Source organism: Aureobasidium pullulans (assembly GCF_000721785.1).
Source record: "Aureobasidium pullulans EXF-150 unplaced genomic scaffold scaffold_31, whole genome shotgun sequence".
Classification (NCBI taxonomy): Eukaryota; Fungi; Ascomycota; class Dothideomycetes; order Dothideales; family Saccotheciaceae; genus Aureobasidium; species Aureobasidium pullulans.
The window spans coordinates 60,046-78,762 of record NW_021941051.1 but is presented as its reverse complement, the minus strand read 5'-3'; the positions used below and the strand labels follow the sequence as shown (position 1 = coordinate 78,762).

The window sequence follows — 18,717 nt, the reverse complement described above, 5'->3', positions numbered from 1 at the left end:
AAGGAGCTACGTCATAATCAAGCACGGAGGGTGAGCGTCAGTCAGCGCCGACTGACCGAAGTAGGAGCAAGCACCACCATCAAACAAAAAGCTTCTCAACCAATCCATACGCGTCTTGTCGCTGTACATACCATTGATCTGTCCCCGTAAGTGCTTTTCTGTCGCCACGTCTTTCCCGATACCCCTACACGTTGGTCTGGTCGGCCAATTCTCACTTGGTCACGGAGCTTCCCCCACAAAGTCATGGATTGTTGAATGGAGGGGCATCCGGTGAGGGGCGCATTGAGATAGGTCCAACCATTGTGCAACCGCCGGACATAGGCGCCGTGGACTGTGTCTAGCCTTCACGCGCTCAGGAACCCGCTGAGAGATGCCTCGTCAATGTCGCATCCGCTTCAAGCCGCCCTCTGTCACACCACGCTTCACCGCCAGCCAACCAGCCATTGCGCCAATCTCGTTTGTCCTACAGAAGACGGTCCATGCCATAGCCTTCACCGTTGTCCTTCGATCTTCTTGCACATCGCCGTCACTTGGTCGCTCGTATACTGCAACCGACCTCTTGCTAACACAATCCTCCCAGTCTTCTACCGTTTCCTCGTTACTATCAGCGTGCACTTGACGTCTGATAACCTAGACATCCACACCTAAACCAAACAACACACATCCGCAAACATGGTCGGCCTCGGTCCCCGCAGACCTCCTTCCAGAAAGGGTCAGTCAGACCTTCGTAAAGAGGCAGAATAGCATGGATTTTGACAGCCGACCAGGTTCCATGGCCGATGTGCCCAAGGATCTCCTTTCTGAGATCAAGAAGCTCGAGGAGATGTTCACTGTCCCCAAGGAGAGACTTGACAAGATCGTCACAAAGTTCGTCAAGGAACTCGAGAAGGGCCTTGCCAAGGAGGGCTCCACAATCGTCAGTACAAGTCCAACAGGTTCCTTGGAACGAGATCGCTGATTGCAGATAGCCCATGAACCCTACCTGGTGTATGGGCTTCCCCACTGGTCATGAGACCGGTACTTTCCTTGCACTTGACATGGGCGGCACCAACCTCCGTGTTTGTGAGATCCACCTGCCTGAGGAGAAGGGCGAGTTCGACATCATCCAGTCCAAGTACCGCATGCCTGAGGAGCTCAAGACCGGTACTGCTGACGAACTTTGGGGCTACATCGCCGATTGTTTGCAGCAATTCATCGAGTACCACCACGAGGGTGAGAAGCTCGACAAGCTTCCCCTTGGTTTCACCTTCTCATACCCTGCCACTCAGCACTACATTGACCACGGTATCCTGCAAAGATGGACCAAGGGCTTCGACATTGACGGTGTTGAGGGTGAGGATGTCGTTCCTCCCTTCGAGAAGGCTTTGGCCGAGCGTGGTGTCCCCATCAAGCTGACTGCTCTGATCAACGATACCACTGGTACTCTGATCGCCTCTGCTTACACTGATTCCGAGATGAAGATTGGATGTATCTTCGGTACCGGATGTAACGCTGCTTACATGGAGAACTGCGGTTCCATCCCCAAGCTTGCTCACATGAACCTCGACCCCGAGCTCCCCATCGCCATCAACTGCGAGTACGGCGCTTTCGACAACGAGCACGAGGTTCTCCCCCTCACCAAGTACGATGAGCAGATCGACAAGGAGTCGCCTCGCCCTGGCCAGCAGGCCTTCGAGAAGATGATTGCTGGTCTTTACCTTGGCGAGATCTTCCGTCTTGTCTTGCTCGACCTGCACGAGGGCAAGCACATGTTCGAGGGTCAGAGCGTCGACAAGCTCAAGAAGCCCTATAACATTGATGCTTCCGTCCTTGCCGCAATCGAGGAGTGAGTGTCTTTGCGATCCCTGTTAACAAAAGCCAAGTTACTGACATGTCACCAGGGACCCCTTCGAGAACTTGTCCGAGACCGCCGAGTTGATGCGCAGCCAATTCTCGCTCCAGTGCAACAAGCCCGAGCTCGAACTCGTCCGCCGCCTGGCCGAACTTATCGGAACCCGCGCCGCCCGTCTTAGTGCCTGTGGTGTCGCTGCTATCTGCAAGAAGAAGGGCTACAAGACCGCCCACGTCGGTGCCGACGGCTCGGTGTTTAACAAGTACCCCCACTTCAAGGCCCGCGGCGCCCAAGCCCTGCGCGAAATGCTCGACTGGCCCGAGAAGAAGAACAAGCGCGACAACGATCCCGTTGAGATCATGACTGCCGAGGATGGTAGCGGTGTCGGTGCTGCTTTGATTGCTGCCCTTACGCTCAAGAGAGTCAAGGAGGGTCAACTTGCTGGTATCAAGGACGCCAAGTCCATGCTTGATTTCTAAGCGGTTTCGCCCACTCCAAGCCACGCATCTGGTAGTCTCACTTTCGAAGGAGTTGCGGATGGCGGTTGATGAGAGCAGTGATCTTGAAACCATGGGAAGATGGACATTGTAGCTTTTTGAGAAATGGCTTCTTCTCCCACCCTTATAGCTACACTTTGCCGAAAATCGAAACGAATTTCTTTAACGGATGATTGATGCAGTATTTGAGTCTCGTGATGCAATATAGAATCTGTTCTGGTTGGATCTGAAGTCAAGATTGGATTGTTCTACGTAAAACCCCTGAATGCTTGATCCGTGAGCTCAAAGACTCTCTGAATGATGGAAACAACTGGAGAAAAAAAAAAGAAACAACCGAATATATGGGTATCGTAACGGATGCAAAAGAACGCGCCAAAGACCAATGAGAAAAACAAAACAAAACACAGGGAAAGAAAAAAAACAACCAATATACCTCCCCTTTACACCTCCCGATTCCCTAATTCTTCAACCCTTTCCAACCTTGTCCTCAAAACCCCCAATCCTCATCGTCATCGCTCAAATCCCAGGATCCAGGGACCCTTCTATGTCCTCTCAATCTTCCTGCAGCAATCGCACCCGCCGCACTTGTGTTTGCTCCGTTCCCGGCGAATAAATCGTGGAATGCTGGTTCTGCTAGATTCAACGCTCCACTCGCCACAAGACGGGCTGCTATCCTGAGCATAGTGGCTACGAGATTTGCAGGGGGACCTAAGAAAAGAGCGCAGGTTTTGCGGACGAGGAGGGCGGGAGAGGTTTTGATGAGAGCGGTTGAGGAGGAGGTGGGTTTAGCTGGTGTTTGGGTGGGCGCAGGAGGGGAGGAAGAGCGAGTGGATAAAGAGGGAGATGGAGAGGGTGGGCGGCGTTGGCGGAGGAGGTCTGTTGCTTCAGAGGGTGTCAGGACAGGGAGGGTGGACCAGGAAGTTGCTGTTGAGAGGGAGGTTGTTGAGAGGGCTGGTGAGGAAGCTGTAAAGGTTGCTGTTGAGATTGTTTCGGTTGTTGATGTCGCTGGGGATGATGTTGGGTAGTCTGTGAGAAGTTGTTCTTCAGCGGAGTTTTGTAGGGTAGCTTCTTCGAGGGCGATGGCTGTTGATGTGGTCTCTGCCTTTGCTTCTTCGATCGCATCTGAAGCTCCTGTGACTGCCTGATCCTGTGGCTCTTCTGGCAAATGAGCTTCAACGATTGCGTCTTCTGCCTCCAAATGGGTGTCACTAGAGTGGTTGTGCTCAAACTCATCATCCGCTTGCTCGACGATGATCAATGGTTCGGTAGGAACAGGGGCACCATGTTCGTTCACCACAATTGCTATGGGTCTTCCAGAAATAGAGTCCAGGGGCTCATTGACAGTAGTGCTCTGATCAGAGGGTTGATCAGCGGGTTGTAGAGGCAAATCGTGGTCATGATCGGTAGACTCAGGTGTGGGTGGTAGTCTTGGAACACGAGTGGTCGAGAGAGGGCGAGGAAGGGTCTGGACGGTATCACGGCCGGTCTGATTGAAAATGCCAGCCATCTTGCGAACCTTGTTGGCCTTTGATGGAGGTGATGATTCCAGGCTCAGTTGAGGAGGAGCGGTGACTGACCGCATGGTCGCCAGTCTCTTGGATGCAAAGGGACCGGATAGTTGGGTTGGCTTGTCTCTGCTGGCCGGTCTTGTATCCTGCTCTTTCCCACTATCCTCAGCTTCTGATTTGACGGCATCGTCGATCTCTGAGCGATCAGTGTCCGAAGTGTAGTTATTCCTGTCCGGATGCAAGAGTTGCGGTTCCTCGAGCTCGGCCCCCTCAGGTCTCCAGACCTTGTCAAGTCTCCAACGTTTCGCAGGTTCAATGAACTCTCTTGACAACCTGCGCGAGTTTCTACTCGGCATCTCTGGTAGATCGTCTCCAAACCCCCTTTGGAAGGGACAAGCTGTCCTCTCATAGTACAGGACTTTGGCCAATGTCTTCTTGAGCTGCTCGACGTTCTCCAAATCTTCTTTCGTGTTTCCAGGTAATTCAATACGATAGTATGTGTTGGGCAGTACGCGCATGGCGAACTTGGAGACGCCGTCGACGCACCAACATTGTGAACGAGGGAGAATGGCGTGGAGTAGACTTCCAGAATGTAGAAATGCGACGGATCCAGGCACGCGGTAGATCTCTAGGGGTCCTGTTCTTCTCTTAGCTGTGCTGCATGCCTCTGTGTTGTGCGGTCTGTCTCATACCTGCAGCCATGGTCCGTTCAGTAGGCGATGTCCATGGTAACGAGGTCGTGCAGTCTGCTTCTCCATCATAGCTGGCAATGCTCGACCTTGAGCTAGGCCGCGATCTCAGGGAAGATGCTGAACTGAAGGATACGATCTTGGCGGAAGGATGTACGAACAACGTCTCGATGCCATCGGCGGAACCAATCTCGACTTGTTGTTGAGCCTTTGGCGGGTTCGCGAGTCTCGAAGGAAGGGTGAAAGATCGCCGCAGACCTGGAGCCGAGGCCGACGGCATATCCTTGGATGTACTGGAAGAGGGCCGCGAAGACATAGCATCCCCAAGTCCCCGGCCCGACTTGATGTTGTTAGGATGTTGGATGTGATGTCGAGGTAAGAGAAGGGTCAAGGAATAGACAGAGAAGCGAGTGCGACGGCCACCTTCATTCCAACACCTGCCTTGCCTTTTTTGTGCGGGGCATAACTGGAAGCCGTAAGACCAGTCCCTCCAATTTAAGGAGTCATTTTATGCAAGGAACCACTACGTAACAGAGCTATACAATGCTGCTCTCCTAGCTGTTTCAGATGCTAGACATTCCACTTCAGGTTATCTTATCACAACTTCCTCGAGTCATGATAGAAGGTATGCCTGACCACACACTTTTCTCTTCTCCAACTGCATATACACATAACCAACACAAGGATCTGTATCTATGCATGCACCTTGGGTTCACTGTCCTGTCCATCAACGTCTGGGATAATAACGGTTAGGGCCGCCCGCACGGCAGGTAACCCCTGGATGGTTCTGTCGGAGGTTCGGCATCGCAACACCGTCGCCATGACGTCGGTCGACGCGTCCATGATCAGCTTGAATTCAAAAATGCTGGACAGACAAATCGACAAGTTCTTGATCACACTCAAGCAAGAGCATAACAGACAGCAATGTCTAACTTCGACCCAAATGCCATCCTGCGTGGTGCGCAGCTCACCTTAGTCGGTGGTAAGCATTGAGAATTCAGTGTCGCGTGCTCCCGTTCAAGGCGACTGACAGATCCTAGCCTACCGAGCATTGCAGAACCCGAACCTCTTTACCCATGAGCACTACAGACAGGCTGCTTTGGCTGTCGCAGCTGGTATCGCTATTCGCATCCTCGTAGCCATTCCCGTACGTCGTTGTCGCTGCCTCTTGGTGCTCAGGATTGAGAAAGAATATCTGGATTAATGGTATTACAGGCCCTCGGAGTTCGTGTGCTTATCGCTTTCCTTGGACTGTTCACAGACTTGAAGAGCTCGGGATGGGACAACGAAATCATCGATGGACTGGATTTCCTCGAGCACTCTGTGCTGCAGCTGCCATTCTTCCTCATGAGTTTCATGAGATACATCAGTCCTTCCCTGGACAACATGTGAGTCTTTCGGCGTGTTCGGCAGCATGGTAGATGTGCTGACTTGCTTAAGGTTCATGGAGTCCCTCCGATGGGTCGACCAGACATACGTTCAGAAGCACAAGGGTGAAGATCCCAACCAACTACGCGCCATGTACTATCCCAACATGCGTCAATACGCACACCACGGTCCTGCTCCTGCTTCAGGGGAGAAGCCATCGCAGAACGCATCCAAGCAGGCTGCTATCAAGTTCTTGATACGCTACGGGCGCAAGGCTGGAATCTCCTTGGCCGTCTACCTGCTCTCGTGCTTGCCATACATCGGTCGCTTTGTTTTGCCCGCTGCGAGTTTCTACACCTTCAACAAGCAGGTTGGTCTGCAGCCTGCAGTCCTTATCTTCGGTAGCTCCATCTTCCTGCCCAAGAGATATCTGGTTCATTTCCTCCAGAGTTACTTTGCTTCGAGAAGCTTGATGAGAGAATTGGTATGTTTACAACTTCAGACACTTTATTTCACTGCTGAAACACTACGCAGCTCGAGCCCTACTTCTCTCGCATTCGCTACACTCCGCAACAAAAGAAGATCTGGTTCCATGACCGCGAAGGTGTTCTCTTCGGCTTCGGAGTTGGCTTCTTTGTCTTCCTCAAGATTCCTCTGCTCGGTGTTCTCATTTATGGCATCGCTGAAGCGTCGACTGCGTTCCTCATTACAAAGGTCACCGACCCACCACCGCAACCTGAAGAGTGGACCAACTTTGCAGAGACCCAGGCTCACTGGCGCAACAAGCATGAGTTCTTGAAGCTTCCTCTGGACAAGTTGGATGCTCTTAACATTACATCAACCAAAGAAGGCGAGAAACCAGACTCGACCACTATCAAGGGCCGCCAGTTTACGTAAGGTCGGCCAAGTCGTCAATTGATCCTCAGCTAGCATTCCCATGTAACAGCAACATGATTTACCACAAGAACCAAGACACGATCCATCTCCAGAATTTAATTCATCTCACCCGGAGATGTTGTACTCCGTACTCAGATAGCGTCCGAGTTATATCCAGCGGCATTCGTCCGCCCGTCCGTGCACAATATACCCCTCCATGAAGCTCCTCGATGTGGGGTATCGTGACGATAGATTGTTTACCTGCCGCTCTTGTCAATCATTCAATTGCTTATCTCTAGCCAAACCATAGTTCCCGGCACGGGCTGACTACCCTCCATGACTGATCAGAGTCTTGGATATAATATGCTGTAGCTTGCCCCGCTCAGGTTTGTTCGTTCCTTCACTAATCTTCTCTCATCCTGCTCGTCTCTCAAGCTTCAATTCTATCGTGCATTATCTCGAGTATCATCTTTCAACATGGGCAAATCGGAGATCAGATATGCTGCCAAGGTAGATTTGGAAAAGGATGCTGCTTCTCAGCCTCAGCTCCACGTACGCAATTGATACTATACCTTTCACAATACCAAGCACTCAACTGACACCCATCACAGAACCGCTGGCATCCCGATAGTACAACTTGCCGGCTCCAACACCACACAATCACCTACTGACGCAATGCACAGTCCCTTCCGCCGGCAAAATCGCCGACGGCGAAGTAGTCAAGATCGAATGCGTCGACTGGACAGGCGGTCAGATTAAGAATACTGATGATGCCGACGACATCAAGAACGTTGATTTGACCAAGATCCATTACCTCTCCGGTCCCTTTGAGATTGAGAACGCAGAGCCTGGTGATGTCCTTGTGGTGGAAATTCAAGATGTACAGCCATTGCAAGAGCAACCTTGGGGATTCACTGGAATCTTCGCCAAAGAGAACGGTGGTGGTTTCTTAGATGAGCTGTATCCTGATGCGTAAGTGTTGCTGTCTTGCTCCCTTAAACCGTGATCGGATGAGTACAAGCTACCACTAACACAACACAACACAACAGTGCAAAAGCCATCTGGGATTTCGAAGGCATATTCTGCTCTTCCAGACATATCCCACACGTCCGCTTCCCCGGCCTCATCCACCCTGGTATCCTCGGCTGCGCTCCCTCCACCGAAATCCTCACTGAATGGAACCGCCGCGAGAACCAACTCATCTCCGAATGCGCACACATGAACCGCGATGTAGCCCAACCCCCCAACCCCACCAACGTGCACGCCGGCTCCGCAGACGAACAGCTGAAGAAGAAGGTCGGCGAGGAAGGCGCAAGAACCATCCCAGGCCGCCCCGAACACGGCGGAAACTGCGACATCAAAAACCTCTCCCGCGGCTCGAAAGTCTACCTCCCCGTCCACGTCCCCGGCGCCAAATTCAGCGTGGGCGACCTCCACTTCTCCCAAGGCGATGGCGAAATCTCCTTTTGCGGCGCCATAGAAATGGCAGGTGTGATTACCATAAAGTTCAAAGTCATGAAGAATGGTGTCGAACAGTTGGCTATGAAATCGCCTATTTACATTCCTGGACCTGTGGAGCCGAATTTTGGACCTGGAAGACATATTTATTTCGAGGGTTTCTCGGTTGACTCGGAGGGCAAGCAACACTTCCTTGATACCACGGTTGCGTATCGTCAGACGACTTTGAGGTGTATTGAGTATTTGAGGAGGTATGGGTATAGTGATTATCAGATTTACCTTTTGCTCAGTTGTGCGCCTGTTCAGGGGCATATTGCTGGAATTGTTGATGTGAGTATCTCCTCCCTCGAGTGTTTTGAGACCATGACTGACGATAAATCAGATTCCCAACGCTTGCACGACTCTGGGATTGCCCATCGATATCTTCGACTTTGATATCAGACCTGAGGCTCCGGTTCAGAAGCTCGATATGGGAACTTGTGCCTTTGTCACCAAGAAGTAGAGTGTTGGAGATGATGCTTGTTGGAAGATGCTATTGGTTGGATGATGCTACTGGTTGGATCATGCCTGTTGTATCGCTTCGATTGACAGATGGAAGTAATTTGGGTATTGAACCGCAGCTGCTCAAGATCGTGGTTTCTCTTGCAATGATTCAACATAATGACAACAATGACTTTTCCTAATGAGCACGTGCAAGAGGAGAGTTCAGTTCTCGATAAAGGTGATTGTAATTTTGTTCAGCAACAACAATGTAATGTAGCAACACTTATCCGCTCTCTCATCGTATCGTCCTTCTTCTCATATAATCCTCCCATTCCTGTAACCCCCATCATTATAAATTCGTTCTGCTCATCGATCCTCAGTCTATGACAATGAGTTCGATCCCGTCGTCACGCATCATCACGCCGTCAGTGTTCTGGGAGTCTCTCAAACCACGAACCCTTGTCACTGTGGCTGCTTGCGAATCGTCGAGTACAATACTAGAGACCAGCTTTCTCTCAAAGACAGTAAGAGACCCGGAAGCCTTGGTGGATGCAGATTGAAGCGACCTTCGAACAACAGTCTCTTCTCGGATGACAGTTTTGATCTGCGAGGACTCGTGTGTCTCGTCAGTTTTCAGCGTCGTCGGCAAAGCGGAGACCAAAGATCCGTTCTTGCGGAAAGCGATGGCGAGTTGCATGCCCATGGCAAATGCTACCTTTCGGTCGACTCCGTTTCCGATCTGTCGCCATTGTGCACTTGGAAGTCCCACGACAATCTCATTATCTGGAATTCCCTGGACGCGACGAGCTTCCATCACTGTCATTAGTCGAGGCTGGTCCCAATGGAGAGTACGGCCGTTGAATGCACAGTGAGGCTTGATAGAGGTAGTTAAACACCCAACCTGACCGTTGGGGTACAGTCGAGACCAACTGCGGCTGGTTTTGGCACCACGGTTCTTGTTTTTCCATGGGTACTCAGCTATGGCTCGCTTGTACATCTTGCCGGCAGCCACTGCTTGTACAAAGCCTTGGCCGCGGGGCCAACGAGGTACCGATTGGATGATGGCTCGCGTTCTAGAATCTTCAAAGCGACAGAGTCGATGGTCTGGTGCCGGGATACATGTCTGAACATGACCTTCGGAAATATCGGGGAGATTTCGAAACGCATGTTGTGTAGTCAAAGACACAAAAGAGCAGACGTCCTTCCTGCGCTCTCCGAAAGGAACACCATTGCTAGCACGGCCGATTGCTCTTGATCTCTCTAACTCTTTACAGGAATGTGTCTGGGGTGGCGCATCAGGCGGGGTACAACCAGGCGCAGTTGCGACAATGAAGATGCGTTGACGAGACTGGCAACTACCATAGAATCCAGGATCCATGAGTAGTTGTTTGACTTGGTAACCCATGCTTACCAGACAACACAGAACTTGGGAAAAGACGTTCAGCTCTTTGGAGTTTTTGGGATTCGCAGCCATGCCAATCACATTCTCGAGGACGAGATATGAAGGCATATAAAGGTCTACAAAAGAACAGACCGAGGCAACTAGTGAGCAGTTGCGTAACGATTTGACGTCGTCCTTGTTCTGTTGTAAAACAGAAAAACCAGGGCATGGTGAGCCTGCCGCAAGGAAGTCAATGTCCCCAACAGTGGCAATTCTGCTGTCGGCTGAACGTCGTAGAGCTTTGGCCAGGTAGTCATCTACACTCCCAAGGAAAAGCTTGAGCCCGTCCGGATCCTTAGCATTAGCTCTGTAAGTATGAAGGGCGTGTTCTGCCATGTCCACTGCCCACTTGAACTCGAGTCCTCCTCCCTCCTCGAGCCCTCGGTCAAGGGATCCGCCTCCGCAAAAGATACCCATTCCTTTGAGCTTGCTATCCGCGGCGATCTCATGGTTTTGAAAATTCCATGTTGGATCAGATTGGCTGATGACGAACCACATGTCCCCTGCTCCGTCACGATCGTATGGTGCCCGAATGTGCTCAAGAGATTTGAAGCTTGCGACCGTACAGCGGCGGGTGATGGACTCCGGACCAACCTCGTAGATGTCATCGGCTGGCACGACTTGGTTTGGAGGCGCTTGCTTTTCGCCCAGATCACGACCAGATCGAAGTAGAGGTTGAAGAGTAATTTTGTGCAAAGAGAACCCGCGGATAATCGCTGGTTCCAAGGTCTCTGTCTTGCCAGTGAGATGATAAACCATAACCGTATCACCCATTCTGAAGTCTTTTCTGACCTTCTCCATCTCTGTCTCGGTGTTCCTGCATTCGCAATCGAAGTCTGACTCATGGAGCTGAACGAAATCATATGCGCCTAGGGTCGGCTCCGTACGGAACTTCTGTCTGACGAAGAAGCCCTTGCTCTCTTCCGGATCAGTGGCGTACCACTGGACAGGCACAATTGATTGGACCAATGCGGCGTCGACCGAGTCTTGTCCACAACTACAGTTGTCGCTCATAAAGAGCTCATTCTTGTATGGGTAGTATCCGTGGCCGAGTGTCGTATCGGACGTGTCGTAAAGCCAGATTACGTCAAGCTTTTGTAAGCCAGTCTTCATGGTACGGATCTCTTGCACATAGGCAAACCACGAAGTGCCTAATGAGGCTTTCCATCGAGATTCTTTGTTTGCAGCGACGCTAACAACATCTCCTCTTTTCACTGCCCTGCTAGTTGGCCGGAAGATAGGAGCAGAGGTTGAAGCACAGTCAAGTGGTGTCAGGCCCATTTGAAGTCTTCGAGAACGCTGCTTCTGAATGACAGTTGCATCGACATCCTTAAGAACTTGCATTTGAGAACTGAAAGGCATCCTGCGGAAAGACTCAAAAACAAGTGGCGTCACGACCGTTTTGTCATGTTGGGGAGCTTCTTTTGGTATAGCTCGTAGCCTTCTCGGATCAGTTTCATCAAAGATGGGATGGTCCAGTAGTGTGCTGTCAAGGCCATAACATTCCCGAATCAGGAACCCAATGTTTGCACAAAATGCCTGCCCGAAGTCGACTGAGGGATGTTTACTCAGCCACTCCTTGGTAGCGATTGAGAGTCCGTACTTTTCGTTCACATATGAGTGAAACAGTCGACGAAACAGATCAAGTGTGACTGGAGGTCCAGAGTCTTCAAGGAACTCTACCACGTACTTCGCGAATCTGAACATCCAGCGTGACACATCGTAGTACCGGGCATACTCGTTGGCAGGTCGTCCTAACTTAAACCAGACATTGCCCTTTCTGCCAAGTGAAGACTGAATACATGCAGATACAACATCGCTTTCATCTCCATACCCCTCGATAGCCAGACAACCGAATGGGACGGCTTGAACAAATCGGACCTGGTTGTTCACGCTCAGTGTTCCATCGAAAAGAAGATCATTGGTCCCGTCCTCGGACTTGAGACGATGGACAGGGTAGAGCTCGTTGGCGTGCCGATTAGCACCGGGCTCACGGTAGACAACGAAGTCGTTGAGCTGCCAGATGTTGTGTTCATCCTGTGAGTGATCTCCAGCGTTCCAGATCTCAGCGAGTTCATTGATTGCTTGACGCTCATTGACAATTGGGAGAGAAGGACGATGACCGCCATAACGAGAGGTAGGGTAGCACAGGTTTCCGCATTGTACGAGCACCTTCTGTCGTTTGGTCACTGGCAGTGAAGGCTCATGGTCCGTGTCAGCAGTTGAGCAGCTGATGTCGCGCTTTCTGGTTTTACTCTCTTCGCGTGAGGTCGATGGATCCGTGGGCTCGGGTGTTGGATATGCGAATGGCGGCATGGTGTAAAGATATATCAAAACAATACAAGACGCGGTTTAGTGACGAGAGACTTGAGAAGTTACAGTTAAAGATCAATCAAATACTAAGTGAAGAGAAGGAAGGAGCTCGCGTTTGCTCCTGCGCATATTCAAAGGAGAGGACCCGTCCCTTGCGCTCGTGCTGCTTTCCATATTGAACAAGGGAAGCTGGAGGGAGGCTACTTGGAGCGGGTCGATGTGGAGCACCTTGCCAAAGGGATAATTAAGTGTAATGAAGGCTGAGGAATTTATGCTCCTCACTTGTGCCCTGACAATGTTGGCATCTTGTTGCCAACCGAGGTTTGGCACTAAGAGTCATCCCGCATTGGTGGAATCTCGAGCCAAATTCTTGAGACGCCTCAACTTTATACCTTGTACGCGACAATATCAATATGGCACCCAAGAAGAAGGCCGCACAGGCCGACAAAGGACGCATTGAAGATGAAGTTGAAGAGCCCCTCCAGGCAGTGGTACGTTATCCTCGCCCGATCTGCTTCACAGGCACTGACTGGTATAGATTCTCGCAGACTCATTCGAGACCCGCTTCAGCCCTTTCACACTTGAACGACCTCGCGTATGTAAAGCACCTCAAGAGAAAGAGATAAACACCTTCTGAGAATCGCGCAGTGTCTACTTCCCTTGGCCAACACTCCTCTGATCGAATACACCTTCGAATTTCTTGCCAACGCTGGTGTCGATGAAGTCTTTGTCTACTGCGGCGCCCATACCGACCAGGTCGAAGAATACGTCCAGCAATCCAAGTGGACCTCGAAAGTTTCTCCTTTCAACAATGTCGAAATCGTCCGCTCCTCGTCCAATTCGATCGGTGATGCCATGCGCGACCTCGATGCGCGCGCCGTCCTTACTGGAGACTTCCTGATCGTCTACGGAGATGTAGTCAGCAACCTGCCTATCGAAGCCGCCATTGCTGCCCACCGTCAACGTCGCACAAAAGATAAGAACGCCATCATGACCATGGTCCTTCGCGAGGCCGGCACTGTCCACCGCACCAAAATGCAGCGCGTTTCTCCCGTTTTCGTTCTCGACCCTACCAAGAATCGTTGTCTGCATTACGAACAAATGCGACCGAACCAACCCTCACATCTCGTCACCCTGGATCCTGATATCTTGAAAGAGCACGATGAACTCGAGATCAGGGAGGATTTGATCGACTGCGGTATTGATATTTGCACGCCGGACGTCCTTGCTCTTTGGAGCGACAACTTCGACTATGAAGCACCGAGAAAGGGTTTCCTTCACAGTGTCCTGAAAGACTATGAATTGAACGGCAAGACTATCCACACACACATCGTCGACGAGCATTACGCAGCCAGAGTTAAGAACCTGAGAGCGTACGATGCTGTTACGAAGGACATTCTCAGCAGATGGGCATACCCGATCTGCCCTGACAGCAATCTCGTGCGCGACCAGACATACAGACTCACTAAAGGCAATGTCTACCGTGAAGAAGGAGTTGTCCTTGCAAGATCATGTCATATTGGCTCGAGGACTGTCATTGGTAGAGCAACTGCAATCGGTGATGGAAGCGAAATTTCAAACAGCGTTATTGGCAGGAGGTGCATCATCGGCAGGAACGTCAAGATCGACGGCGCATACATCTGGGATGACGCTTCTATTGGCGACGGCACTGTGGTCAAAGATGCGATCATTGCGAACGAAGCCTCGGTCGGCAAGAAGTGCAACATCATGCCTGGCGCCCTGCTGTCATACGGAGTCTACATCTCTGACGGCATGACAATCAACTCCAGAATCACAAAAATGAAGCGCGAGTCAGGTTATGAACAGGATGAGATTGTACGAGGGCAGACAGACAAGGAAGTTGTTGGCCAAAAAGGAGAAGGCTTCGAATATGAGACTTCAGAAGACGAAGATGAGGACGACCAGGAACACCACAGCCTGCACTCTTCAGGCATCTACAACATGCAAAACCAATCGGCCGAATCAATCTCGACACTCAATTCAGAAACATACAGTGAAGAGTATGAAGGCAGAGCGGAGAAGAGCTCGAGATCTGAGAGCTTCCTCTCCATCGGATCTGTGGATTCCGAAGACAGCAGAGCCGGTCGCGAGGCTGTCGATTTCCACCACGACGCAGCAGCCAGTATCTACGACTCACTGCAAAAGGGTGACGAGGCGGCCAACATCCAGCTCGAACTCACGGCCTTGCGTATGTCTGCAAATGCTTCACCGCACATGGTTCGCCGTGCAGTGGTGGCAGCTTTCATGAAGCGTATGGCAAGTCTGATGGAAGAGGGTCTCACACCAGCACAAGCGGCAAAGAAGACGATACCAACCCAACAGATGCTGATCGAACGCACCATGTTCGATCGTGGTGAAACCTACCCAGAAAAGATCGATCAGGTGGACTTCCTGTTGCTTGTACAGGCTGATGTATGCCACCGTGCGGATGGCGAGAAGATCATGCTTCATGTCTGCAACGAACTGTACATGGGCGATGCGCTAGAGTTCGAGGGAGTGATGCAATGGTGGAAGGATGAGAAGAGTGAGGGCAGCGATGAGTTGAAGCAGATCAAGCTTGCTATGGGCCAGTTTGTGGATGCTATCAAGGCTGCAGAGGAGAGTGAGAGCGAAGAAGAGAGCAGCGAAGAGGAGAGTGAGGAAGAGGATGAGGAAGAAAGCGACGATGAATAGATCAAGGTGGCACGATACCCATGAAATAAACTCCCTTGAATACCTTGATCAGTATAACAATGAATTCAGTGTATAGAAGCTGGAAAGAGGAAGCAGCGAACAAAGAGCATCTTGCATCGAGGGCCTTCTTGGCGTTTGTGGAATGTCTTAAAGCCGGGTGCAGGTTGGCAGGATCTCGAATCTCTGGCCGACAGATTGGTCTCGGAGTCTTGAAATCGAAGAACGCCATCAGAACGCCTTTTACGCGGACGTGATTAAGGCATCAGTGTCGGAATCCCAACACGCCCAGTTTCGGTCTTTTCCTGTCACCTGCAACGCAGCAACGCAGTCGGACTGTCAGCCGTCACTCTCACCCACACACCAATCGCTGCCCCTCTCCACACTACTCGTACACTCACTTCCGTCATAGCGGCCCAGGCGACCGTCTCGTCGCCACATATCGCAACCACGCCTCCACTCACCCGCAAACGCAAGCTGCTGTCGCCGGACACGGCCGCGAAGCAGAAACCAAAGATCAACCATCCCGCCCAGTCACCCGCCGCCTCCGTCACTGCCGACTCACACCCTGCCAAGCAGCACGTTACCGACGCCGCTGAAGATAAGCCCGCTGCTTCACCCGACCAACTGCCCGCTACGCCTCAGACCCTCAAGGGCTCCGTCAAAGCTATGGACTCCGACGATGACTACAACAGTGTTGCTTCGCTGAACAGCGATATGGAATTTGGTGAAGACGATGAGAATAGCAGTGTTGCCGATTTCGCTGCCGGTATGTCGCATGCTACTCGTGATATGAATATGCACACTGACAGTGATGCTACAGACTCCGACATCGACCTGGATGATGATGGAGACATCGGTTTCGACTCACAAGACAAAGATCTCAAGCCCCGCAAGAAAGCTTACGAGGTCGACTTCTCCGTATACAGCCCACAAGACATCCAGACCCAACAAGACCGACAAATAGAGGAGGTCTCTAATATTCTTGGCCAGCCTCATGAAGCAACGGCGATTCTCATGCGCTACATGCGCTGGAACAAGGAGCGTCTGATTGAGCAGTACATGGACAAGCAAGAGGAAGTTCTGGAGAAGGCCGGCCTCGGTCAGGATGTTGCTGGCCTGCCCAGTTTGGAGGTCATCGACGGGTTCGTATGCGACATCTGCTGTGACGACACACCTGGATTACAGACATTCGCCATGAAGTGCGGCCACCGCTTCTGCGTTGACTGCTATCGTCAATACCTAGCACAAAAGATCAAGGACGAAGGAGAGGCTGCTCGTATTCGCTGTCCTGGCGAGCAGTGCAACAACATCGTCGATTCCAAGAGCCTTGAACTTCTCGTCACACAAGATCTCAAGGACAGATATCAGGAGCTTCTCACAAGGACGTACGTTGATGACAAGGACAATCTTAGGTGGTGTCCTGCCCCCAACTGCGTCTATGCTGTGGAATGTCCGGTCAAGCAAAAGGAGCTCAACAAGATTGTCCCCACCGTTCACTGCGATTGCGGCCACAACTTCTGTTTCGGTTGTCAGCTAAACGACCACCAACCCACACCTTGCGTGCTTGTCAAGCTGTGGATGAAGAAGTGCGAGGATGATTCAGAGACAGCCAACTGGATCTCTGCAAACACAAAAGAATGCCCAAAGTGTAACTCGACCATCGAAAAGAATGGCGGCTGCAACCACATGACCTGTCGAAAGTGTAAGTACGAATTCTGCTGGATGTGCATGGGCCTTTGGTCAGAGCATGGCACAAGCTGGTACAACTGCAACCGTTACGAAGAAAAGAGCGGTCATACTGCACGCGATGCCCAGGCCAAGAGCCGTGCATCTCTTGAGCGCTATCTCCATTACTACAACCGCTACGCCAACCACGAGCTGTCTGCCAAGCTTGATAAGGACATCTATCTCAAGACTGAAAAGAAGATGATGCAGCTCCAGTCGACGTCAGGCATGTCTTGGATCGAAGTTCAATTCCTTGACTACGCGTCACAAGCCCTGCAGCAATGCCGTCAGACTCTTAAGTGGACCTATGCCTTTGCCTATTACCTCGAGCGCAACAACTTGACCGAGATCTTTGAAGACAACCAAAAGGATCTTGAGATGGCTGTTGAGGCTCTGAGTGGCATGTTTGAAAAGCCCACCGACCAGCTTAGTGGACTCAAGGTCGAGATGATGGACAAGACCACCTACTGCAACAAACGTCGTATAATCTTGCTCGACGACACCGCAGACAACTTGAAGAAGGGTGAGCCTTTATCTTTGTTCGACCTTCGACCCTCTTGACTGACCTCATATCATCAGGCAATTGGAAATTCAACGTTGACGAGCTCTCCGAAGAATAGTCTTCTATCCATAACATTTCACGATACCGCATTCACAGGCAACACATTGGGGGACTGGCGTTTCTCACAGCTTTTGCTGGAGTATCAACTGGGTTGATTTTTTCTGTTCTCTTTAATCAAACGACTCATGGGGGCATGGAAACAGGGTTGGGGAGTTCTTCTTTTGAGCGTTAGCATCCGCGTGGGTCATTGGGAAGGGAGGGAGTTATCTTTCCTTCCTACAGCCTTTCCAAGCATACCTATTAGCCGTAGCAGTTATAGAAATGTCTATCTACTTTATTCTCATAATTATCTCAGGCCTCACCGTGCCTACCCAAACTTAGCAAGCTTTTCACGGCTAGAGGGGTGAAGTCAAGCAATGTTGGTGGTGGCCTCTCATTATTGGGACGGATCGTGAGCAGGCTTAGGAGAAGCTGGATAGTATGCAGTAATTATGTTTTGTATATTGTTATTTGTCTTTTAGTATCAAGCGCTTACCAAGGTCCTTCCCTTTGGACATGGAATTGCGAATGGGTTGTTGCATACTGAAGGCGTTGCAGACATCAGTCGTCAAAGAGAGAAGATTAGTGAATGTCTTGATCCCAACTTCAAACATCCCTTCACCCGATGTCTCGTCTTCTGAAAATCACTTGCATGTTTTACCTTCTGACCTCCCCGAGTGCTAAACTTTGTCACGCATAAAGCTGTAGCAACGCACAATGATTCTTGGAATCGATCTTAGGGCCAAAGAGAGAGCTTTGGAGAGTTGCCCTTTGTGGACGAAGCGGTTGTATTTAACATTGTCTTGCATCCGGGCAGGTGTTTCAACGTGCATCGCTGGGGCGAGAGGGTTGATGTGACAAGGTTCAGAACAAGGGGAGGATGTTTTACCTTCTGAAATGTCTCCAAAAAAAGATAGGATAAAATAAGATATAGGCTTCCATAGTTGCGAATACTAAGCATCCAGGTTTATACATCCAACAGACACTGGTGACTTCTGGAAGGTGTGTCTTCGATTAGGCCCAAGAACATTCGGTGACCCACATGTGCATAGTCCTAGTAAGACACTCTTCTACAAAGACAATCAGCGATAGAAAGACAGAACGAAGAGAGATGCAGCTGTATAAAATACTCATATCAACACCATCAACCTCTTGCATACCATCTATCACACTCCCACTCTCCACAATGGAGCCAATCCTCCTAGCCTTCCTCACAGGCTTCATCCTCGCCCA

At 50.9% G+C, this 18,717-nt stretch overlaps 7 protein-coding genes across 7 annotated transcripts; 5 read left to right on the top strand and 2 right to left on the bottom strand.

The window, feature by feature from the left end:
• Positions 1–672: 672 nt before the first annotated feature.
• Positions 673–2,310, top strand: M438DRAFT_283259 (uncharacterized protein; the record flags this gene model as incomplete). The annotated part of the gene is made up of 4 exons (XM_029901371.1): positions 673–712; positions 768–916; positions 969–1,825; positions 1,881–2,310. 4 exons carry the CDS (start codon positions 673–675, stop codon positions 2,308–2,310), a joined length of 1,476 nt encoding a protein of 491 aa, XP_029755784.1.
• A 212-nt stretch (positions 2,311–2,522) lies between these two features.
• On the bottom strand, positions 2,523–4,937 carry M438DRAFT_305870 (uncharacterized protein). Its single transcript, XM_029902242.1, has 2 exons — positions 4,529–4,937; positions 2,523–4,473 (listed from the first exon to the last, which is right to left on the bottom strand). Exons 1-2 carry the CDS (start codon positions 4,839–4,841, stop codon positions 2,816–2,818), a joined length of 1,971 nt encoding a protein of 656 aa, XP_029755783.1. The 5' UTR covers positions 4,842–4,937; the 3' UTR covers positions 2,523–2,815.
• Positions 4,938–5,409: 472 nt separating this feature from the next.
• On the top strand, positions 5,410–7,007 carry M438DRAFT_349523 (uncharacterized protein). The gene is made up of 5 exons (XM_029906417.1): positions 5,410–5,507; positions 5,566–5,672; positions 5,741–5,913; positions 5,966–6,377; positions 6,428–7,007. Exons 1-5 carry the CDS (start codon positions 5,450–5,452, stop codon positions 6,788–6,790), a joined length of 1,113 nt encoding a protein of 370 aa, XP_029755782.1. The 5' UTR covers positions 5,410–5,449; the 3' UTR covers positions 6,791–7,007.
• A 41-nt stretch (positions 7,008–7,048) lies between these two features.
• M438DRAFT_349522 (Acetamidase/Formamidase) lies at positions 7,049–8,921 on the top strand. The gene is made up of 5 exons (XM_029906416.1): positions 7,049–7,321; positions 7,381–7,399; positions 7,453–7,741; positions 7,819–8,557; positions 8,610–8,921. The coding sequence occupies exons 1-5, from the start codon at positions 7,247–7,249 to the stop codon at positions 8,727–8,729; spliced, it is 1,242 nt and encodes a 413-aa protein (XP_029755781.1). The 5' UTR covers positions 7,049–7,246; the 3' UTR covers positions 8,730–8,921.
• A 15-nt stretch (positions 8,922–8,936) lies between these two features.
• Positions 8,937–12,674, bottom strand: M438DRAFT_349521 (S-adenosyl-L-methionine-dependent methyltransferase). The gene has a single exon (XM_029906415.1). The coding sequence runs from the start codon at positions 12,465–12,467 to the stop codon at positions 9,087–9,089; it is 3,381 nt and encodes a 1,126-aa protein (XP_029755780.1). The 5' UTR covers positions 12,468–12,674; the 3' UTR covers positions 8,937–9,086.
• A 166-nt stretch (positions 12,675–12,840) lies between these two features.
• M438DRAFT_327791 (translation initiation factor-like protein eif-2b epsilon subunit) lies at positions 12,841–15,273 on the top strand. Its single transcript, XM_029903184.1, has 3 exons — positions 12,841–12,955; positions 13,003–13,059; positions 13,113–15,273. The coding sequence occupies exons 1-3, from the start codon at positions 12,878–12,880 to the stop codon at positions 15,156–15,158; spliced, it is 2,181 nt and encodes a 726-aa protein (XP_029755779.1). The 5' UTR covers positions 12,841–12,877; the 3' UTR covers positions 15,159–15,273.
• Positions 15,274–15,346: 73 nt separating this feature from the next.
• Positions 15,347–17,791, top strand: M438DRAFT_349520 (uncharacterized protein). Its single transcript, XM_029906414.1, has 3 exons — positions 15,347–15,924; positions 15,979–17,406; positions 17,463–17,791. Exons 1-3 carry the CDS (start codon positions 15,825–15,827, stop codon positions 17,501–17,503), a joined length of 1,569 nt encoding a protein of 522 aa, XP_029755778.1. The 5' UTR covers positions 15,347–15,824; the 3' UTR covers positions 17,504–17,791.
• The last annotated feature ends 926 nt before the right edge of the window (positions 17,792–18,717 follow it).